Source organism: Acartia tonsa, chromosome 2 (genome assembly GCF_053477335.1).
Source record: "Acartia tonsa isolate MP-2025a chromosome 2, ASM5347733v1, whole genome shotgun sequence".
Classification (NCBI taxonomy): domain Eukaryota; kingdom Metazoa; phylum Arthropoda; class Copepoda; order Calanoida; family Acartiidae; genus Acartia; species Acartia tonsa.
The window spans coordinates 59,410,400-59,432,132 of NC_137261.1; the positions used below are offsets into that span (position 1 = coordinate 59,410,400).

General features: G+C 30.8%; 1 protein-coding gene across 1 annotated transcript in view; it reads left to right on the forward strand.

The window, feature by feature from the left end:
* LOC145312249 (solute carrier family 15 member 2) overlaps window positions 1-21,733 on the forward strand; it is a 78,249-nt gene that overhangs the window by 7,556 nt on the left and 48,960 nt on the right. Inside the window, exons 2-3 of the mRNA XM_080151478.1 lie at window positions 6,125-6,215; window positions 19,319-19,453. Of these exons, the coding sequence (XP_080007604.1) occupies window positions 6,153-6,215; window positions 19,319-19,453 (198 nt within the window). The 5' untranslated portion in view covers window positions 6,125-6,152. The remainder of the gene's footprint in view (window positions 1-6,124; window positions 6,216-19,318; window positions 19,454-21,733) is intronic.

Below are 21,733 nucleotides of genomic sequence, written 5' to 3' on the forward strand. Positions count from 1 at the left end.
GGAGAGATATATATAGAGAAAGAGAGAGAGACAGAGGGGAGGGGAGGGGAGGGAGAGAAAGAAGGCGCAGGCAGGCTACTTTTAATGGGGGGAAAGAGGGCATTAAGGTCAGGTGATGATAAAAAAGGGAAGGATGTAAGGGATTAATTTCATTACTAAATAAGGAGAGAGGTGTGAGGGGCCAAGGGGAAGGCAAAGGTAAAGGTATACCTCCTCCTAATGGCACTACTAGCAGCAAGCAACCTGTTCCACAAAAAAACGCGCAAGAATTCCTCTTTGGTCAGTAAAGATTAATACGCAAGGGTGACGAGACAGCGTAACAACAATTCTTTGTGATCTTGAGAAAAATGTGAAAAAAGTTCATGTTTCTAACTAAAAATTGTATTTTTTTTAAACAGTGATGTAAATTTGTGAATTAAAAATGCTTAAATTTAAAAAACATTAAACTTAAAATTAATTATAAAGGTCACAATGACAATTAGATTATAGTAACTCTAATGTATATTTGTTTTGATTTTAAAAATTTCAAGTGTTTTTCAATGTCAAACATTTAAATTAACATACAATTAGGTAAAAAAGCTATATACAGGTAGTTTATAAATCAAAACATTGGAATGTTAATGAAATCAATATATAACTACTTGGATGTTGCACCAGATTTTCATGTACACTAATAAATTGATACATACAGCTGGCTAAAATAACGATATCTCCCATCCATTTCCATCCTTCTGGATGAACTAACTGACCTTATAAACTATGTTCATGTTAGCAACCTAAATTGACGGCAAATTTCCCCATGTCAATATATCCATGTATACTATATCTTTTGTTGTAAATGCCAAAAAGAGGAGGAGAGAAAGCAGAGGGCAATAGAAAGTTTTTTTTTATGCTTTTATGAGAGGGGGCTCGTTTTAAGGGAAGGGGCATACACATATAATATACATAAAAAAGGTTTTATCCTTAGGGCCCCATTCTTTGTAAATTACATGACATAGTTTTAGAAAGTTTCACTACTCTGCTTTAATACATGGATCTAAAGGGATAAGACAATATCAAATAAATTGAGCTACATCTCCAATGATGCTACACAAAATTTCCCCTTCTGCAGATTACAATTAGTGGTTGAAAAGTGTGGACACTCAACTTAATGAACCACTCAATTAATATTTAATAAAAATCCCCAAAGATGTCAGGCCAACGAATAAGAAAACGTTATATAAATAGATAATAGGGTCGAATAGCCTTAGGGCCCCATTCTTTGTAAATTACATGACATACTTTCAGCAGAGTTAAACTGTACTCTTTAACTTGTTTGTCTATATGCAAAGGCTTTTTATGTCTACATATTTTAATAACTACTAAAACGATTGAGTTCTCCGTTTTAGGGAAGCTTCATGTTGTTTCAGGTTTTATGATATTTTTCTGATTATTCTATAATAGAGCCCCAAAAAGTAGTAAGAGTTTTTGTCTGCCAAGTCATAAAATAATTGATTTTAAATTTCACACTATAGGGAAGTTGTTTTTTCTTCTATTGTCTTATACATGTATGTTTAACTAATTATTAAAAAGGATATTAATTAATTAATTTTCTGATTAAAAGGGTGTTTGTAAAAGGAGGTGGGACTAAAATTCGCCCCATTACCCCCCCCCCCCCTTGGACGTCTATGGTTGTGCATCTATTCTTATACATTAATTGTACATTGGAGTAAAGTTTAATTTTGACTATAATTGTGTAAAATTGTCTTGGTTTTCTTAAATACTTTTCATTATCTCCTCCTAGCACGGGAAAACATAATTGATTTGGTAAAATCCCTCTAAAACACCAGTGCAGTGGAACAAATTAACACTCCCTCCCCATACTACTAAACTTATCTCCTAGGCCCTTGGATCATTGTGAAAAGAACATATTATAAAAAGATATTTAAAATGCAGAGATAAGGGAGCAGGATTCTGACAAATAATTTTAAGTGAAAATTTACTCCTTCTTATCCACTTCCCTTTATTTACAGCACAAAACAAGTTGTACACCAATATTACGCCACAAAAATATCCAAATTTTTAGCATTTTCAAATGGAATTTCACTCACAGCCTCTAGTAAAATGTAAAACTGGATAGAGGAGCGGTCTAGGGTGAGGGGTGGGGGTTACTGGTAATTAAGATTGAATTAAAATTGGAAATTGCCATTAAATCCTTGTAGTGACAAAATTATATATAGATTATAGAGCTATTAATAACATTATTGTTTAATAATTTCAGTATTTAAATACACATCTTTCTTGTATATTGACGGATAAAGAAATATGAGGAACACATAAGTAAAGCAAGCATAGTTTAAATATAGAAATTTAAAAAAAATCATTTAACTATTTTAAATGTACTATAAGTTTAATACATACATTCATGGGAAAGGAAAGCTGAAGATGGTATAAAAGATATATTAATTGATGGATGAATGGTTAGATAGGTGCATTGATAGGAGATATATGTTTAATGGTTCTTTATATTTACAAACAAGGATGATAGCAACCTTAATGGCAAAGCTCAATAAATCAGGCCAACAAACAAGAATTGGCAAATATATAATACGAAAGAAACAGAATATTATATATTACAGAAAAGGACGTACCGATGGTTAGACCAACCCTAATTGTAGTAAAGCTTCGCTTATAAAAAAACATAGATTTTGGGTGTGTTTAGGAATGAGTAAAGCATTAGGTATTTTTTGCAGTTTTGGATGTTTTGCTAAAACGGTGGCTATAACGGAAGTGAGGGCACAACCATGTTTACAATTCAAAGACAAGATTAGTTATTTCTCGTATCGTATTATAAACGGCTTTCCGCGGATATAGAATGTATGATTGTACATTTCTATATTCGTAGAAAACTGGATATGATACGATGCTAGACATAGTTTTTTCGTATGGATGAGAACCGGTTCCTATCCACCGGATTTGAATGAATACGAGAAAATTTGTTATCTTATTCTTCATCTTTAGTATAGTGATATGGTTCACTCAACATTAAGTAATATTTAAATAATATTTCAATATGGCCTAGAAGCTGATTAATATCCGCTGGATTACAACTGGTTCTCAGCCCTACTGAAAAATCATGTATAGCATCATGTTACAGACAATATTTTCAACGAATAACAGAAAAAAATCATGAGATTAGATCAATACCAGTTTTTAGCACCAAGAATAATCTTATAATTTATAGTTTTAATATCCGCGGAAAGCTGTCTATAATAATAACTATTTTTTTGCCAAATTCCTAGTCCCATGTCTATGGGAAGTAATGGTTCGATTGTTTCCAATTAACTATGTTTAACAAAAAATATTATTACATGGTAGAATGTGCGTTAGGGTAAATTGAATCGTCAACACTCCAAATTTCTATCCTTTCATATATGTTTAACACCCCGCTTTTTGTGCTTCATCATGAGGATGTACATCAACTTATCTGCCATCGTCTTATCCCTTTAGATCCCTGGAAAAAAGCTCTAATGATCAGTGAAAACTTTTGATAGATTGGCGGAAAAATCCTGAAATATTGATTTATTTTTTAAGCTTTTATAATTTTTTATATGTATTATTTTATAAAAAAAAAGTCTTTTGATATTTTAACCTTCGATTTCTTTTTACTCTCTCAACCATATTGATAAGTGATTTCTCAATCATTATTTTTTTTCATGATTTTTACTTATTCTTATACATTTATTTTGTTAAAAATTGTATTTTAATTTTAATTTTTTTTATTGGATGTTACATCAAATTTATAAATTATGAAGTGAAACTCACAGAGGACTAAAATAACGATACCTCCATCCACTCCCTTTACCCCATTCCCCCATCCCATCTTTATGGTCAATAAATGAATTCCATATTAGCAACCAAAATTTACGAAATTGTTTCCATTAGCTGCCAATCAGACAGATGTCTGTAATTCCCCCTTTGTTCTTTTACTTTAATTGTTGACCAAGAGGACCCTAAAGTAAAGAAAAATGTTTAAAATTTATTATAATTTCTGATTATTAGTCCCTAATCCTGTTAGAACTAAAATATCTAACAGGATTTTTTTTGTGTTGGGTATCAAATTTCTTGTTCTTTCTTTCTCATGCAGTTCATCATATATCTTAGTTCGTGGATTCCAGGTGTTTTTACCTTACTGTCAGAAATAATAAAAGGAGAATAGATATATTATTACTTGGATGTTGTACCAGATTTTTATGTACTCTGGTAAAGTGATACCTCATCCCCTCCCCCTCTTACTGGATCAACGAAATGACCAATAAACGAGTTCCGTGTTATCAACCTAAATTGACGACAATTTTCCCTTGCCTAATATCAACGTATATTCTATATCCATTTAGGAATAATAAAATAAGAGTTTCTTATAGAGGCATCTAAGGGCTGGTCTGTTATACAAAGTAGTTAGTTTTTTTGCTTTTTTTTTTCAAAGATAAAATCGACACAAGGTCCCCACCCTGTGGGTAGAATTATTTATATAACGTGCCCTCTCTATTTTTACTGTAATATTACTGTATCAAAAAAAATCAGTTGTAAGTTTGCAAAAACATCATATCGTTTTGACTGAATGATGTGCAAACTGCAAATTGTGTTCCCACAAATACGCATACAAATATCGTAATTTTTAGCAAGACATACTTTTTGTAATATTAAAATTATCAAAATAAGAATAAGTAAGAGACATAGTTATTTATCACATCATATTATATTCAGCTTTCCGTGGATATGCAAATGAAAAATTATAAGATTAAAACCAGTTTTGTTAGACCTGAGGTTTTTATGATTTAATTATATTATTCGTGGAAAAAATTCTGTAATATGATGCTATTCATGATTTTTGAGTATTGCTGGGAACCGGTTCTAATCCAGGGGATATTAATCGGTTTCCACTATAGGGGATCGGTGTAAAGCAGACACTTTATAAGCAAAATTTGAATCTATATTGAACTTTAAAAGAAAAAGCACCTTTACAATTTGTTGATTTTCAAAGATAAAATGTTTCAACACCTGTTTAAGCAATTCAGTGATTCTGGAGAAAAAAATTGCAGAAACATCACAATACCTTAGATGTTATTATAGACCTAAAATACCATGTAATATTTGATGTTTGAAGGTCCTAAAAATCCGCCAGTAGATCATAAGGTCACCACATCATTTGCACCCTAAAGCAAAATTTTTATGAAAAATATGAAAGCTGTGTTAATAATGGATATATTATTACTTGGATGTTGCACCATATTTTCATGTACTCTAATAAAGTGATACCCCCCATCAACCCCATCCCCCTCATACGGCCTGAACGAACTGACCAATAAATGAGGTCCATGTTAGCAAACTGAATTGTCTTTTATTTTTCCCCTGTCAATATATCCACGTATATCATGTAACCTTTATTAATTACGTAAAATGGGATAAAATGAGGGTTTTCAAAGTTTTCATCAATTGCAGTAATCAAAATTTGTCGCTATGAATAATGTGCAAATAATCAGCTCAGCAATTGAAAGCCAAATGACAAATCACATCAACACTAATATGTGTGTTATTAAAAAACATCACATTGACGTCATTTAATATTTAATATATTATTTATTTAATATGACATCAATCGGGATAGCTCTGCCAAACGTTGTAAAATTTGTCCACTTTTTATTAGACACTATAAGCTTGTCCTTAATCGAGTTCATAACTTATCTAGCAATATAATAATTTATTTTAATACGATTCTATACATGATTTTTTAGTATGGCTAAGAACCGGTTCTAATCCAGTTTCGAAGCTATACTCGAAACAAATTAAATCAAATATTGAATTTTTATGTTTTTTTTAATTTTTAAATTCTTGTCATCAATGGATTTATTATTACGTGGATGTTAAACCAGTTTATCATGTACCCTAATAAAGTAAACTTGTCCATCCATCCCCTTCCCTCCTAGTGGAAGGACGAACTGATCAATAAATAATATCCATGATAGCAACCTAAATGACGACAAATTTTCCCTGTGTCCTAATATACACATATATTCTATATCCATTGATGTACCACAAATTGTCCCCCATTATCTTATCCCTTGTATACAATTCTTATAATTTCAGAATCGCAATAACTCACCAGAATTAAAATGACAGACTCGCAGGAGCAGCGGAGGAACAATAAAGAGGCGGAGGCGCAAGGAGGAAGACAGGTAAGATTATATCATATTATAGACAGCTTTCCGCGGCTATTTAAATAAAAAATCTTGAAATTCAAACAATTTTTTTTGGCCAAAAAAAATATTACAGGAGTCAACATCCAAAGTTTGAAATGTACAATTATAACATGTCTAAATGAACGAAAAAAGTTAAACGAGGACGTATAGACCATAATTAAAGAGAAGCCTCTCGCTTCTAATTACAATTACTCACCTATCCCACATCCTTTGTAGAAGTATTTTTACAGTTACCCTTCTTCACACTCACACACGCACACACACACACATACATACTCATCATAAATATAAATACATCTAAAAAGAGTTATGGTGCAATATCCATTACTTTTGTTAAGTAACACACCTTTTTTAACCCCCCCCCTCTCCCTCTCACAATATTGTTGAGATTCATTTGGTTTAAGCCTTTAAATAGTTATTGCATCGTATTATAGACAGATTTCCGTGGAGATTAAAATGAAAAATTATAAGATTAGAACTAGTTATCTTTGCTCCAGTGGGCCGAAGGCCTGAGCTAACAAAATTATTATTTTTTATTTTATAGTCGTAGAAAATTGTCTGTAATACTATGCTATAAATAATTTTTCAGTATAGCTGAGAACTGGTTCTAAACCTGCGGATATTAATCGGTTTCGAAGTTATACTGGAAAAAAAATATTAACTTAAATAGAAATTGATTGCTTCTACATAAAAAAAAACGTTTGCATAAGTTTGTTCTTGTTTATTTTATTGATGTTTATTTAATGGGCTATACATTGGGCTTTATTTGTTCATTGTAATATTAATATTTAGATAAACAGAACTTATATAAACAAAGACAACTCGGAATAGACAATTTTTAAAATCATTTAATCAATTAAAATATAAATCTTATCTTATTGTTCTACGTTTAATATAGATAGATAGATTCACGTTAGATGGATAGATAAAAAGATGTATATACATGATTTGTATGTATGCATTTTTTCAGCAAATCATGGGCACTCCTATGTTAGCTAAGGCCAAACAATTTTGCTAAATGTGTTTCTGCAATTAGTATAATTATAAGTTACTCTATTTTAAAAAGTGAAGCTACCATACAATTATGAGTTGTCTGTATTATTGAGGCTACCATTTTTACCATATCTAGTAAGACGCGTTGTGTTGTGGACCAGACTCGAACCCGACACCTTCCCGAGACAGCAAGCAGATACGCTATCATTTGCTAATGCCTTATTTTTTGGCATATCTTACTTAGATAGTTTTTATTTTATTTTTGCTAAATAGATGTAATAAATATGGAGCAGTTATATTTGATCTTTAAAAAATTTGAATGTTGCACTTTTGTCCATGATAACCTGTGTAGGCTAGAAAACAGATTTGCCAAAAGAAATAAATAAAGGTTTCAATTATCTGGTTTATTAGTAAACATTTAAAACTCACAATTTTCAATTATGATTACTATAACCCCAGTAGGCTCAATGGATATAGGATATACGTGGATATATTGACAGAGGAAATTTTGTCGTCAATTTAGCTTGCTAATTTTGACCTTATTTATTTGAAACTTTGTTCAACCAGTAGGAGGGGAAAGGATGGGGTAAAGAATGAAAGGTGGATCGTTATTTTAGCCAGCTGCAAGCATCACTTGAAAATCTGGTGCAACATCCAAGTAATATTATATGGATTGTTGGCTCATTCTTTATTCAGTTTTCAACTTACAAATACACAATTCAATTGGCAGCGATGCAATTTTTGGACATATTCTTCAGCTCGTTTTGTCAGTTAGTCTGTCTGGTTGTCGATATCGCTAGGTATTATGTATATATATTTTTTTTTGAAAGAAATTAATGTAATAAAGATTCTTTTTAAGAGCTATAAATTTTTTTTCAAAATTTCCAAACAAAACTGACATGCAAATTCTAATTCTTTTTCTCTTGTCATGGAATTTAATTTCGGAGTTCTGAATAATTAAATGGTTTTAAAAAAGTAGCAAAATAATTTCAGATATCCATCTTTCTGGGAGGTCATATTTTCTAGGGTCGATTTCTCTCTGGAGAGTGGTGGTACCCTCTCCTAAAAAGGAACTATGGGAGGCTATCCTGTAGGGGAGAACCATATCGGTTCAACGGTAAGCGATATCCTTCGGTACAGACAGACACACAGAGATCTTGTTACTTTTATATAATTATTTCTAAAGGAAAATATTTATTTCAGATTCCATATCCCTTCCCCCCCTCCGTGCGTCTCCGATTATGAATACAGGTGTTATTTTACCTCCGTTCAGAGACACACAGATCTTTTAAGAAACTGCTTGTTAAAATGGATTTATTTTTATTACTTAGATTTTACACCAGATTATCATATACTTTAATAAAGTGAAACGATCTAAATCAACGATCCCCCATTCCAAAACCTTCCTCCCATCTCTTCCTCTCCTACTTGATGAACAAATTGACCAACAAATGATGTTCATGTTAGCAACCTAAATTGACGACAATTTTTCCCCTGTCTTAATATCCACGTATATATTCTATATCCATTTATTTAAATGATATTTTTTTTTAAAAATCAGTGGCACGCTTATGGTTTAAAATGTCAAAAGTATGATTTTCCCCTTTGATTTATAATGCCTGTTATTAAAAGATCTACTTACTTGAAAATCATATGAGAGTGAACATACAAATATTCTCTTAACAAATAATACTTAGTTTTATATCATCACTTTTATTAGTTAGAACATCTAATTTTTTTCCAGTAAGGCTTCGAGGCTGATTAATATCCGCTGGATTAGAACTGGTTTTAAGCCATACTGTTATTTAAAGCATCGTATTACAGACAATTTTCCACGGATTTAAAATAAAAATTATAAAATTAGTACCAGTTTTGTTAGCCCGGACTTTCGGCCCATCATGGCTAACAAACCTGTTTTTAATCTTACAATTTTTAATCTTAATTTCCGCGGAAAGCTACAATACGACGCGATAAATAATTATTAGTGAAATTTAGTAACATTAGTGAATTATTTTGAAAGCAGCTCTGTGTCAGTTTTTGTGAAACAAGAATGACAACATCTATAAAAGCGTAGGAATCATAGTAATAATTTGAAATCGATAGGACAATTCTGAAATGCCTGATTGATATAAAAGCTATCCGTTACGGACGTACGGATTGACGGACAAACCCTTATCATAGAAAATCTTTTCTATGACTAACTATCACATTAGGACTGCATGGGTTCTTTGTCTTATTTTTATATTATTATTGTTTTATTAAATAATTCAAAGTCACGTAGAGTTTATGTAATTAATTTTATGTTTTTAAAAGACGACCGGGGCTCGGCAGCCGCCTGTAATCCTCTGAGAAATCTTCTTTTAACAAGTTTGAAAATCAAGTAAAAGTCTACACCAGACCCAAATTTTGCAATACCTCTTTTCAAAAAAATTTCAAAGCATTCAAACGGGTTGTTAGATTTGAGGCTTAGTCGTGGCTGCTGAGACCTGAGATAAACCCAAGAACAAGGGATAAAGATTCTGACAAATAACGATTTGGTTGGATTTCAATCAATCAATCAAAATGACTCCCTGTCTTATCTCCCGAGCCCCTTTCATATCTACATTAATGGATATATTATTACATGGATGTTACACCAGATATTCATGTTCCATAATAAAGTGAAACTCACAGCGGGCTAAAATAAGGTTAACCCCATCCACCCTTATTAACCCCATTCCCTCCTATTCTATTGGATAAACGAAATGACCAATGAATGAGGTCAAATTGATTACAAATTTTTACCTGTCAATATATTTACGTATTTTGTATATCCATTCTTTCATACCTACTTTACAATTACATAAGTTATCTAAAAATACTTAAATTGGAATTGACTTAATTTCTAAAAAGCTCTCACTTCCTGTTTTCTTTTAATTTTTAATAGATTTATTGTGAATATGGTATATTTGATGTTTATTTTTGTGCATGGTATAAAAGCAGATAGTGAGGCTTGTGCTAATACAATGTAAACATTATAAACATGTTTAGACAAAATAGAGAAAACTACATGATAATTAGCCATTTTGATGTTATTTTTTCATCAATAATTATTTAAAAGTAAAAGTCAAGTAAAAAATGTAACACCTCCCTAGAATTTAAGGGCAGAGTAACAAAATTTGCGTGCTTCACGCATCAATTTAACAGTAAAAAGATGATTTTTTTTTATACATTTTAACATGTTGATTATGTAAGTAGATTTATACCTATGGGGGTGTATCCACCTCCCTTACACCCCCCTTGTACACCATCCTGGCAAAACCCTGTGCACGCCATTGTAAGTAGATTAAAATGTTTCATAAGTACGATAAAGAACTTTTATCTTTTACGTATTACACAAAAACAAGAAATTTGTTAAATTAAAATATTTTTTTTGCAAAATTTTAAGAACATAACAATCAAAGTCTTTTGCCGGAAATTGAATTTTCGGAAGGAAAAATTGTTAAAAATGCAAAAAAAGAAATACTTTTTATTTTTTAAAGTTTTTAATATAATATTTATTTTGTGATGATGTCAAGACTTTAAAAAATGAAAAAATGGAAACGAAATTGATTAATACTAATGTTAATAACTATTCTACTATGGACTTTTTAAAGGTAACTTCTCCACTACACTGATTGAAAATAGTTATTCATTGCATCTTATTATAGACTGCTTTCGCAGATATAGAAATGAAAATTTATAAGATTTGTCCATTAAGTTCTGTGGGGTAAATGGTTCGATACTACCAATGGCATTACGAGATAATCCATTTTATGCTTTAATAGTTTTTTACAGCATCTTATTACAGACAGCTTTCTGCGGATATCAAAATGGAAAAAAAACTGGTTTCAATTATACGAGTGGAAAATTGTCTATAATACGATGCTATACATGATTTTCAGCATGGCTGAGAAATGGTTCTTATGCAGCGGATAATAATCTGTTTAAAAGCCATATTGGAAAAATCATTCTGGTAGGGTAAAGTAAGGAGACACATGCTATAGAAAGGATTAGGCTACAATGACCAAGATTTAATGTGGATTCTAAGGGATATAAAGGTATGAGACAATAGCTTATAAATTGAAGTAAATCCCCTATAATGATACACAAAATAACCCCATCTATAGATAAAAATTAATGGTTTATACGTCAGGACACAAACCAACAAATCAAAATTCAATAAAAGTCCCCAGAGTTGTTAAGCCAACGAATAGGAAAATATTATTATAAAAACTTTGGGTACTAATATAATAAACACAGCCCAATGTCCCATCTCCCTGGGGATTCTAATATATAAATACATCTGATATATGATGTAATGTAAAGCTAATTACTCTATAAATGATACAGAACAATATATAGTCAACTCTACAGGACTATTAAATAAGAACTCAAGCAAAGTAATCCAATAGTCTATTCTTTTAGATATTCTAAGTAACTCCCAAATTTTAAAATAGCTTTACAAATTGTCTAAAAAAATAAGCTGTGACGTCATACAAATACGTCTAAATCTATCTCTTTTTTAAGGGTTTCCTTTCCCACTTCTCTTCTCATCTCTCATTTTTATGACGTCACACGGCTGATCTGTTGAGACACCTTGTAAAACTTCATTTTAAACAAAAAGATCTGTCTAAAAAATTCAACTCGTTTTTGATTTTAATACAGATAGGTTTTGAAAACATATAATATTAAAACAAAGAAACACTTTTGTATTGCATTTTGTATATGTACATAAATTTTAAATCTAAACACACATAAAATTCTACTTCAATTTGTATAGAATTGGATATATTGTAAAATGGGCAATAGTGTTTAAGATTTGTTTAAGTGTTTGTCGAGTCTGTGTATTTATGGGTGCTCACAAAATGAAGCACAAATATGTTTTTTTTATTAAGTAAAAATATACATGTAAATTGAACAAGAATCAATTTAAATGAACGAGGAGAATTATTTCTATTGTATTAATCCATCCCTTCCTTTATTCAAATTTATGAATACAAGAATGAAAACATCCTGAAAAGCAAAGCTCTGACACGGTAGGACAAACGGACATTAACACTTGTAGAGTGTCCAAACTGAATTATCAGAATCAGAAATGTATAAATGTTGAAACAAAATTGTAAGTAAATTTGTTGAAAAACTGCTTACATTCAGGATAATGTTTAAAGACATTCTAACATTATTAGGACTCGATTATAGAGATGCTTCGCTTATAACATTGTACCTTATTGAAATAGGAATCATTACTCAAAAATCTGATTAATCGGATAATTAGATCACATAAAAATTTGTTGTGAAAAAGTAAAAAATCAACATGTTTAAAATGGACGCACGGACATTTTGGTAGCAATCACACAGTTGCTACGCTTTCTAAATCGTACCTAACTACTACAGGAATTAACTACAGGAATGAAAATTAGATAGGACAATTCTAGCATGCCCAAATTAACGGAAAAAGCCATCCGTTCCAGCTCCGCTTTTAAAAACTAAAATTATTTTACAAAAAAAGTGTCTACAGAAATTTTAAGCATTTACATAGTCCAGATAAATACTGCAAACCTGAAAAATGCTAAACTTTTGAACAAAGAAAATTCCAACTGTAAAAGGAAGTTTATCTAAATTGTATGTGCAATATTGTATAAACACTTTTAGTTGCATCTATTCTTTCTCTTTAATAGTTGAGCATTATATTATTTGCAAATATATATTTAAACATTTAATATATTAGTAATGTCATTCCTTTTTTCATAACTATTCTATATTTTCAATCTATTTTAAAATCAGATACTTACCAAAAATTTTTTTTCGCCAATAAATGGTGTTAGTTATGTTTTTAGCTGTTTGTAAAAATGTCCGCAGGGTGGCGTTTTATTTTTTTTATTTTTGTCGATTTCTCTGGGTAGGGTTGTGGTTCCCTACCCCAAAAAAAGTTAAAAACCTTCCCGGGACCTATGAGAAGCTACCCGGTTCAGCGGTTATCGAGATCCTTCGTTACAAACAAACAAACAGACAGACATCGTACTACTTTGTATTATAGATGTAAATTCAATTAATAATCATAGTTATTTTTTAATGAATTAGGATGTGAATATTTTAAAATTACCAAGCTGGTAGTCATCATTGTCCCCAAAGTTTTCTTATTCGTTGGCCTAACAACTTTAGGGACTTTAATTGATTTAATTGGTTGGATTATTAAGTTAAGTGTCGAAACGTTTCAACCACTAATTGTTATCTACAGGGGGGATAATTTTGTGTATCATCAGTGGGGATATACAACAATTTATCGGTCATTGTCTTATTCCTGTAGATCCCTGACTTTTCAACATTTTCTTTATCTAAGTATATTTCATTGCAAATATTATTAAATAATTTTTTGAAGAATCCTTTTATAAGATTTTCAAAGAAATAAAATTTAGTTGAAATTTATTTTGCAAGAAACAGAAAATATTTTAATTTTTAGGAATTGAAACAATGAGCAAATTTCACTCAAAACTATTTTTTTCTCTCACTTAAACTTATTTTTTAATTGACATTTTAAAACAACTGGTTTTTAAACGGTTAAAAACAGACGAAAAGACATGTTTCTCTAATCATAATACAATTAAATTATTACACACATAGCAAACAAAATGAAAAGCTGTATTTGGTAGCAAATCTACTCAAAAAGCCATAAGACTGGTTAGTTAGTCAGCAATGCCCTGTTTCTTCATATGCACATAAATCTGCACAAAGAGTTTAAGTGATGTATTGAAAAATTCTTTTATTTCTTCTATATACATATATCAACTGTTTGGCATTTATTAGTATTAGTCATCAGGGCCAGGGAGGGGACATTGGGCTGTTTATTTCATAAGTCCCCAAAGTTTTTAATAACGTTTTTTTATTCGTTGGCTTTTACAACCTTGGGGACTATTATCGAATTTTGATTGGTTGATTAACGTTTCCAACACTAACTGAAATCTACAGAAGGAGTAATTTTGATTTTTATCATTGGGTATGTACATCAATTTATTGTCTTATCCCTTTAGATCCTTGATTAGTCATGGCATAGATGTATGTTATTATTTACTACTTTGCTCCTATGAACACAACCGTGCAAGTTTTTAATTTGACAAGAATGACAGGGCAGCTTTTTATTTTTATTGCACTACCAAACAAACTTTGTTGTAGAAAAATATAAAAATAAAACATCAAATAAAAGGGTTAAGTCATACTTATTTCGATTATGATAATCTAGTAAGGATTCAAAACCGATTAATATCCGCTGGATTAGAAACACTTCTGAGAAATACTGAAAAATCATTTAAAGCATCTTATTACAGACAATTTTTCACAAATAATAAAATAAAAAATCATAAACCAGCTTTAAGGATTCTACGTTTAGAGAAAAAATCAACATTCATTATATACAGTGTTTTTTTTTTATGAGCACTTTTTTGAAAGCAATTTTACCCCACTTATAGTTATCAGAATTTAATGATTAATGGCTTATTTTCTTCGTTTTTTAGGGGAAATTATGAAACAACAAAAAAAATTACAGTTTTTGTTGAAAAAGTACAGTAAAGTTGAAAATTAAAAACTTAGGTGTTAACATATAAAAATGGTTTTAGCGCATTTTTCTTTAAAAAATGGATTTTCTGTAGTCGACTTTGGGGGGCCAGTACTCCCTCCCTGGTTGAGATATGACCTTCAAACTTTGATATGTTCTAGTAAATGTCCCTAATAGTATCTGTATACATTTTTAAAAGCGAAGCTTTTCTATAATTAGGGTCGGTCCGTCCGTACGTCCGTCCGTCCGTACGTCCGTACGTCCGTCCGTCCGTAACGGATAGCTTTTCCCGTTAATTTAAGCATGTTAGAATTGTCCTATCGATTTCAAATTTTGCATGGTGATTCCTTTAGTAGTTAGGTACGATTTAGAAAGCGTAGCAACTCTATAATCATTACCAAAATGTCCGTACGTCCATTTTAAACATGTTGATTTTTTTACTTTTTTAACAACAAATTTTTATGTGATCTAATCAACGGATTGATCTGATTTTTGGTATATTGATTCCTGGGACAACAAAGTATAATGTAATAAGCGAAGCAACTCTATAATCAAGTCCTAAAAATGTAAGTATGTCCATAATAATTTTCCTGTATCAAGCAGTTTTTCAACAAATTTACTTCCAATTTTGCTTTTATTATGATATTTATTTATAAATTTATATTTGATAATTAAGTTCTAACACTAAGTGTTAATGTCCGTTTGTCCTACCGTTTTAGTGCTTCGCTTTTATGGATGTTGTCATCCTTGTTAGCTCTATATCTCAACTTTGAAGTGTTTAGCAGCCATTCTTGCAAAAGGTTGATTATTTGAGCATAAAAAAAATGCGCTAAAACCATTTTTAGATGTTGACACCTAAGTTTTTAATTTTCAACTTTACTGTACTTTTTCAACAAAAACTGTAATTTTTTTTGTTGTTTCATAATTTCCCTTAAAAAACGAAGAAAATAAGCCATTAATCATTAAATTCTGATAACTATAAGTGGGGTAAAATTGCTTTCAAAAAAGTGCTCATAAAAAAAAACACACTGTAGTATTGAAATTCTTAAAGCTTAAAGCAAAGCCATTATAACACACACAAGATTTAACTTTTTTTGCAACTAAGCATTGAATTGGTTTTTTTTCAAAAAAATGCAAATAACTTGTTAAGATAACAGAAAAAACTTATTAACTTTTTTTGAAAATTGCATATAACTTCATAATAAGATAAAAACAGAAAAATAAAGAAAACTAATTTTCCCTTAAAAATATAGTAATAACGAATCTTCACTAAAAATTGCAGCTTTCTACCTGTAATAGAAGCCGAGAAAATTCCAATAACGGACAGATTAATTGAATTATTGAGTGGCTTCGCTACTAATAACAGGAAAAAAACATTTTAATGAGTGTGGATTAGACATGGGGATGAAATAAATGCAATCTTTAAATCAGTTTACATCGCTGTATAAATTACATTTACGTATTTAATTTTTATACCATGGCGATAATGTTTTAAACAGCAAGTTTTCAAAGAAAAACTTTTACCACAATATTTTTGTTTGGAATGATTATTTCAGATTTATGGAATCGAAACCGATTAATATCTGCTGGATTAGAACCGGTTCTCAGTAATATTGAAAAATCATAGCAGTTTCAAGCATATTAAAATAAAAAAAGATTCCTCCCCTTGGGACTACCAAAATTTTTTTTTAATCTTATATTTTTTATTTCAATATCCGCGGAAAGCTGTCTATAATACGACGCGATAAATAAATTGAAAAAAACTCTAGAATATGCTTTTACTGAAAATTAGAAATGGAACAATGACATTTTTTAGTTTAAATGTTCATGTACAATATAAGGAAAACTGCCTAATATCCAATCTTTCCAAAATTTATTCTTTATGTCATACATTTTATAATTTTGGCAATAGCTATATCATTACTTGGATGTTGTGCCAGATTTTCATTTACGTGCAGCTGGCTAAAATAACCTCATCCCCTCCCCTCTTATTGGATGAATCAACTTACCAACAATTGAGGTCCACATTAGCAAATTTTCCCCTGTCAATATATTATTTTAGCTATTTTGAGGAAACACTTCTGTTTAGCCTAAAATTAGATATACCAGTGCGTAAATAAATATACAGTATTGTATGCAAAAAAAAAACTATAGTATTCTTGCAAAATTGCAAATAAAGAAGAGCAGCAATAAATAGTATATATAAAAAACTAACGGCTTCTCCCTGGCCTCTAGGGACTTTGCCCCAAGAGAAAGTTAAAAAAAATTAAGCACCTCTGGTACTGCTACCACCATATTTTAATTTAACTGCCTAAAAAAATTGGAAGGGGGGATTTTATTTTTAGGGTGGTTGGGGGTGTCCCAAGCCCTAAGAAAATAGCCTATATCACCAGAGGACCAGTAGGTATATTCCCTGAAGAGTAGAATCCGATCGGTTCAGTGGTTACCGAGATTTTAAGGGACGGACAGACAGACGGATGGACGGACAGACATCATTCTACTTTGTATTATAGATATTAAATTAAGATTGTGATATAATACTATCGAATACTAGATAATTAAACTCTACGTATTCTAAGTTTAAGATTTTAAAAATATGCCAATAAAAATGAAACCAAAGGCAATTTTTATCTTTATTTTATCATTTTTGTGGAAACACTTTGCAGAAGTTACAGCTTTTCATTCAAATTGAAAATAAATTTAATGGATTTTTTTGCCAGAATTTATTTGTTAAGTTTGTTATGTTGAAGAAATGAAATTACAATAAAACAAGGATGACAACATCCATAAGCAATAAAGCTTTAAAAACCACGGATTGACAAACGGACAAAGTGAATTATTAAGCAATTGTTCAGTGTTCTTTAAAAATCCAGGAAGAAAAAAGAGAAGGATGACTTATGAATTATTTGAAAGATTAAAAAAAAGTAATTCTGTTCAATTGACTTTTAAAAAAGTGATTAATGCATTAATTATTGTATAACACAATATTAGGCAGATATTATTGTTTTTCAAAGAAATAAAACTTAGAAAATAAGAAATTATCACTTTAGAATCCTGAGATAAATTCTTATAAAAATATTTTGGCTCACTGGCTCACTAAAATCAGGCTCGCAGTGAGCCAAAGGGTTTTTTAAGAATCCACCTCTGTGTAGGCTAAATCTGCTTTTTAGTTAAATTTTCTCTGGGTGGATGGCTACCCTTTCATCCGGAATATAGGAGGAAATTACCAAGATAACTTGTTGGTTTTCTATCAATTAACACAAAGACTTGCAGTTAAATCAGATGCAACTACAATTTAAAAATGTTGTTCATACTTTCATGTTAACATTTCTTGAATAAAGTTAATTTTTAATAAAACATTCAGAGCCAAGCAGCATATATGTTAGAATTAGTTTATTTTTCATGTGAATTAATTTTATATGTACAAAAACTTTTCCAGAAATTTTCAGTAACATATTAAAAACATAATAGTACATGGTTGCATCATTTGATAAGCATATCTTTTCGAATTGATTAATTATTTTTGTATTAGATTAAAATTTATTAAAATTGAAGCTTTTTTATAATTAGGGTCAGTCCGTATATCTGTCCGTCCGGGACAGTTAGCTCTTTTCGTTAATTTAGATAGGTTAGAATTTAGGATACACAAAGTTTGAAATCGATAGGACAATTCTAACCTTGTTTTTTAATTAACGAAAAGAGATATCTGTAACGGACGGACTGACCGACCCTAATTATAGAAAAGCTTCGCCTTTAATAAGTTTGATTAAAATCTTTGAATGTTATTCCCTTCTCTCTGAAGAATATTGCATAGAAAATTTAAGCAATAAAAGAATTAATTAGTCATTATTTTAAGAATTTTAGCGGCCTAACAAAGATTTGCTTGAACCAAACATTTTCCTTTCAACTGAAACTGTAATAAAAAATGCATTAAACAAATATCCTGTTCCAGTGAAGATGATAAAAGTCCCTCCACAGATTATGACGTCATACGATAGAATAGCAAATGAGAGGCCAGCATAAATTTTATACTGGCCTCTCATTGGCTATTCTATCGTATAACGTCATAATCTGTGGAGGGACTTTAATCATCATTTGTTCCAGTATGTCTTCGAAACCGATTAATATCCGCTGGATTAGAACCGGTTCTCTGCCATACTGAAAAATTATGTATCATATCTTTGACAATTTTCTACGAACAATAAAATTAAAAATCCGTGATATTAATACCAGTTTTGTTAACCCTGGCCTTCGGCCTCTCAGAGCTAACAATTATAATAATCTTGTAATTTATCGTTTTCTATCCACGGAAAGCTGTCCATAATACGATGCTATTATTAACTATTAATTAGTAGCGAAGCTTCTAAGTAGTTTGGATCTGTACGTACGTCTTTAACATGGCAATCTGCTACTAAATCTGCTTTTGTTGTTGTTGTATATTTCATTTTCATTTAAGACTGACATACTAATAGACTTGTCATTTATTTTATTTCTAATGATATTTTGTTTATTTTAGAAGTACCCGTATCCTATGAGCGTGTTCTTCATCATTGGAAATGAATTTTGTGAGAGGTTTTCCTACTATGGTATGAAGGCTATCTTGTCCATCTATCTGCACAGCAAACTTCACTTCGACGAACACAGTGCAACGGTAAGTCATTTTTTCCTTAATATTATTACGGAAAACTCTTCTTATACAGGGAGGAGTTTGTTTATTACGCTAGTCCCCAAAATTTTACAATAACGTTTTCTTATTTTTTTGACTTAACGACTTAACGACTTTGGGAACTTTTTTTGAATTTTGATAGGTCGGTTCATTAAGTTGAGTGTCCAAACGTTTTAACAGCTAATTTTAATCTTGTGTATCATCATTATCGACAATTGTCCTATCCCTTTAGATCCCTGCTCATGTCTGAGAGTGATTATAACGTCCGGCTGAAGTCTCATATTATGCCACTAAAGTTTACTTGGTTAACAGGAAGTCCTTGAAATCCTTTAATGTATTGCTTACCCCAAGGATCTAAAGGGATAAGACAATGGCTGATAAATTGTTGTACATCCCCAATGATGATACATAAAATTATCCCTTCTGTAGATTACAATAAGTGGTTGAAACATTTGGACACTCAACTTAATAAAACAAACATTAAAACTCATTAAAAGTCCACAAAGTTGTTAAGCCAAGAAATAAAAAAAAATTATAAAACTTTGGGGACTAACGTAAATAACAACCCAATTTTTCCTCTCTTCCTGAGATTATCCTCAGTTTTGTGGGTTAACATAATTCAAATTCTTTGAAATTATGACAAATTGTTTTCTCAGCTGCTTATTTTTTAATAAAAGGACAGCTCGGCTGCGGCTGTAATGTTGAAAACAGTATAGAACAACTGCAGCCTATTGTTTACTTTCTAGGGGTTCAATGTTTCCAAAAATCTTTAGATATTAATTTTCACACCATTAACAAATCTCTATAAACCACAATGCTAGTACAATTAACTTATACAGGCTAATAATAATTAGATTGGTACCAAAATCTAAACCAAAAGAAATCAGGGAATACATCTTCTTTCTTAATTGTGTGTGAATTTTTTTCATGTTTTTGTTAAACATGCGTCGGAAGTGAGTTGAGACGATAAGCAACCCCAAACATGGAATACGACAAATTAGAATGGAATACGCCAAAGTTTTGACACTAACAATTTGCTATGTATAATCATATTTAATATTAATTATCATAATTTGATTAGTATATTAGCCAGGCTGTTTATTACACTAGTCCCCAAAGTTTTATTATAACGTTTCCTTATTCGTTGGCTTAACACCTTTGGTGACTTTTATTAAATTTTAATTGGTTGGTTCCTTAAATTTGGTGTCTAAAACATTCAACCGCTAATTTAGATCAACGAAAGGGGTAATTTTGTGTATCATCATTGGTGATTTGGGGATGTATTTTATTTATAGACCTTTGTTTCCTTTGGATCTCCTATTGGACAACAGTGTTCTTGTTCTTAAACGTCAAAAGCAAATAATTTTCAAATATTATTCTATAATTTTGAGTACATTCCTTTTAAACACATACTAAATAATATGCATGAAATTTGATACGACAAAATAATGGATATATTATTACTTGGATGTTACACCAGATTTTCATATTATGTTAAAGTGCAACTTGCAGAGGCTTTAATTAACCACCCCCCCCCCCATCTACCTCTTTTACCTCATCCCCTCCCCTCCTACTGAATGAAGAACGAACTGACCTATAAATGAGGTTCGTTTCCAACCTAAATTAACGACAAATTTTGCTTTGTCAATATATCCACATATATTCTACATCCATTGACAATATTAAAATAATGGCAATTTACACAATTTATACAATAGATATCAAAATTTTCTGACCCTCCCAAATTAGAAGCTTTCTAAGTAGCAATTTTAAAATTAAGATTTTGGGGGGCCAATTACTTTTTTTTTCATTTACTCTGTCGGTTTATGCACCTAAGTTTCAGATGCGCGCGCCTTAATCTGGGTTTCCAAAATGATCAAGTTACTACGTGCTAAAAAGACTTATTTAGTGGTTTTTAAGGTCACTTAATGGCTCGAGGCATGATTGAATAGTTCACATTTTAATGCCCTGAAACCCCAGCAATCGATATATAATTACTTGGATGTTGCACTATTTTTTCATATACTCTAATAAAATGGTCCTTCTAGCTGGCTAATACCACCCTAAGCCATCCTTTTTACCCCATCCCTTCTCCGTTTACTGGAGGAAAGAACTGACCAATAAATGAGGATTAACGAAGCAACCTTAATTGACGACAAATTGATAATATCCATGTATATTATATCCATTACCCCAGAAAAGTTTTTGTTCAATAATAATCACTATGTATAAAAACTCAAAATTATTTTCAGTTGTTTTTGTATG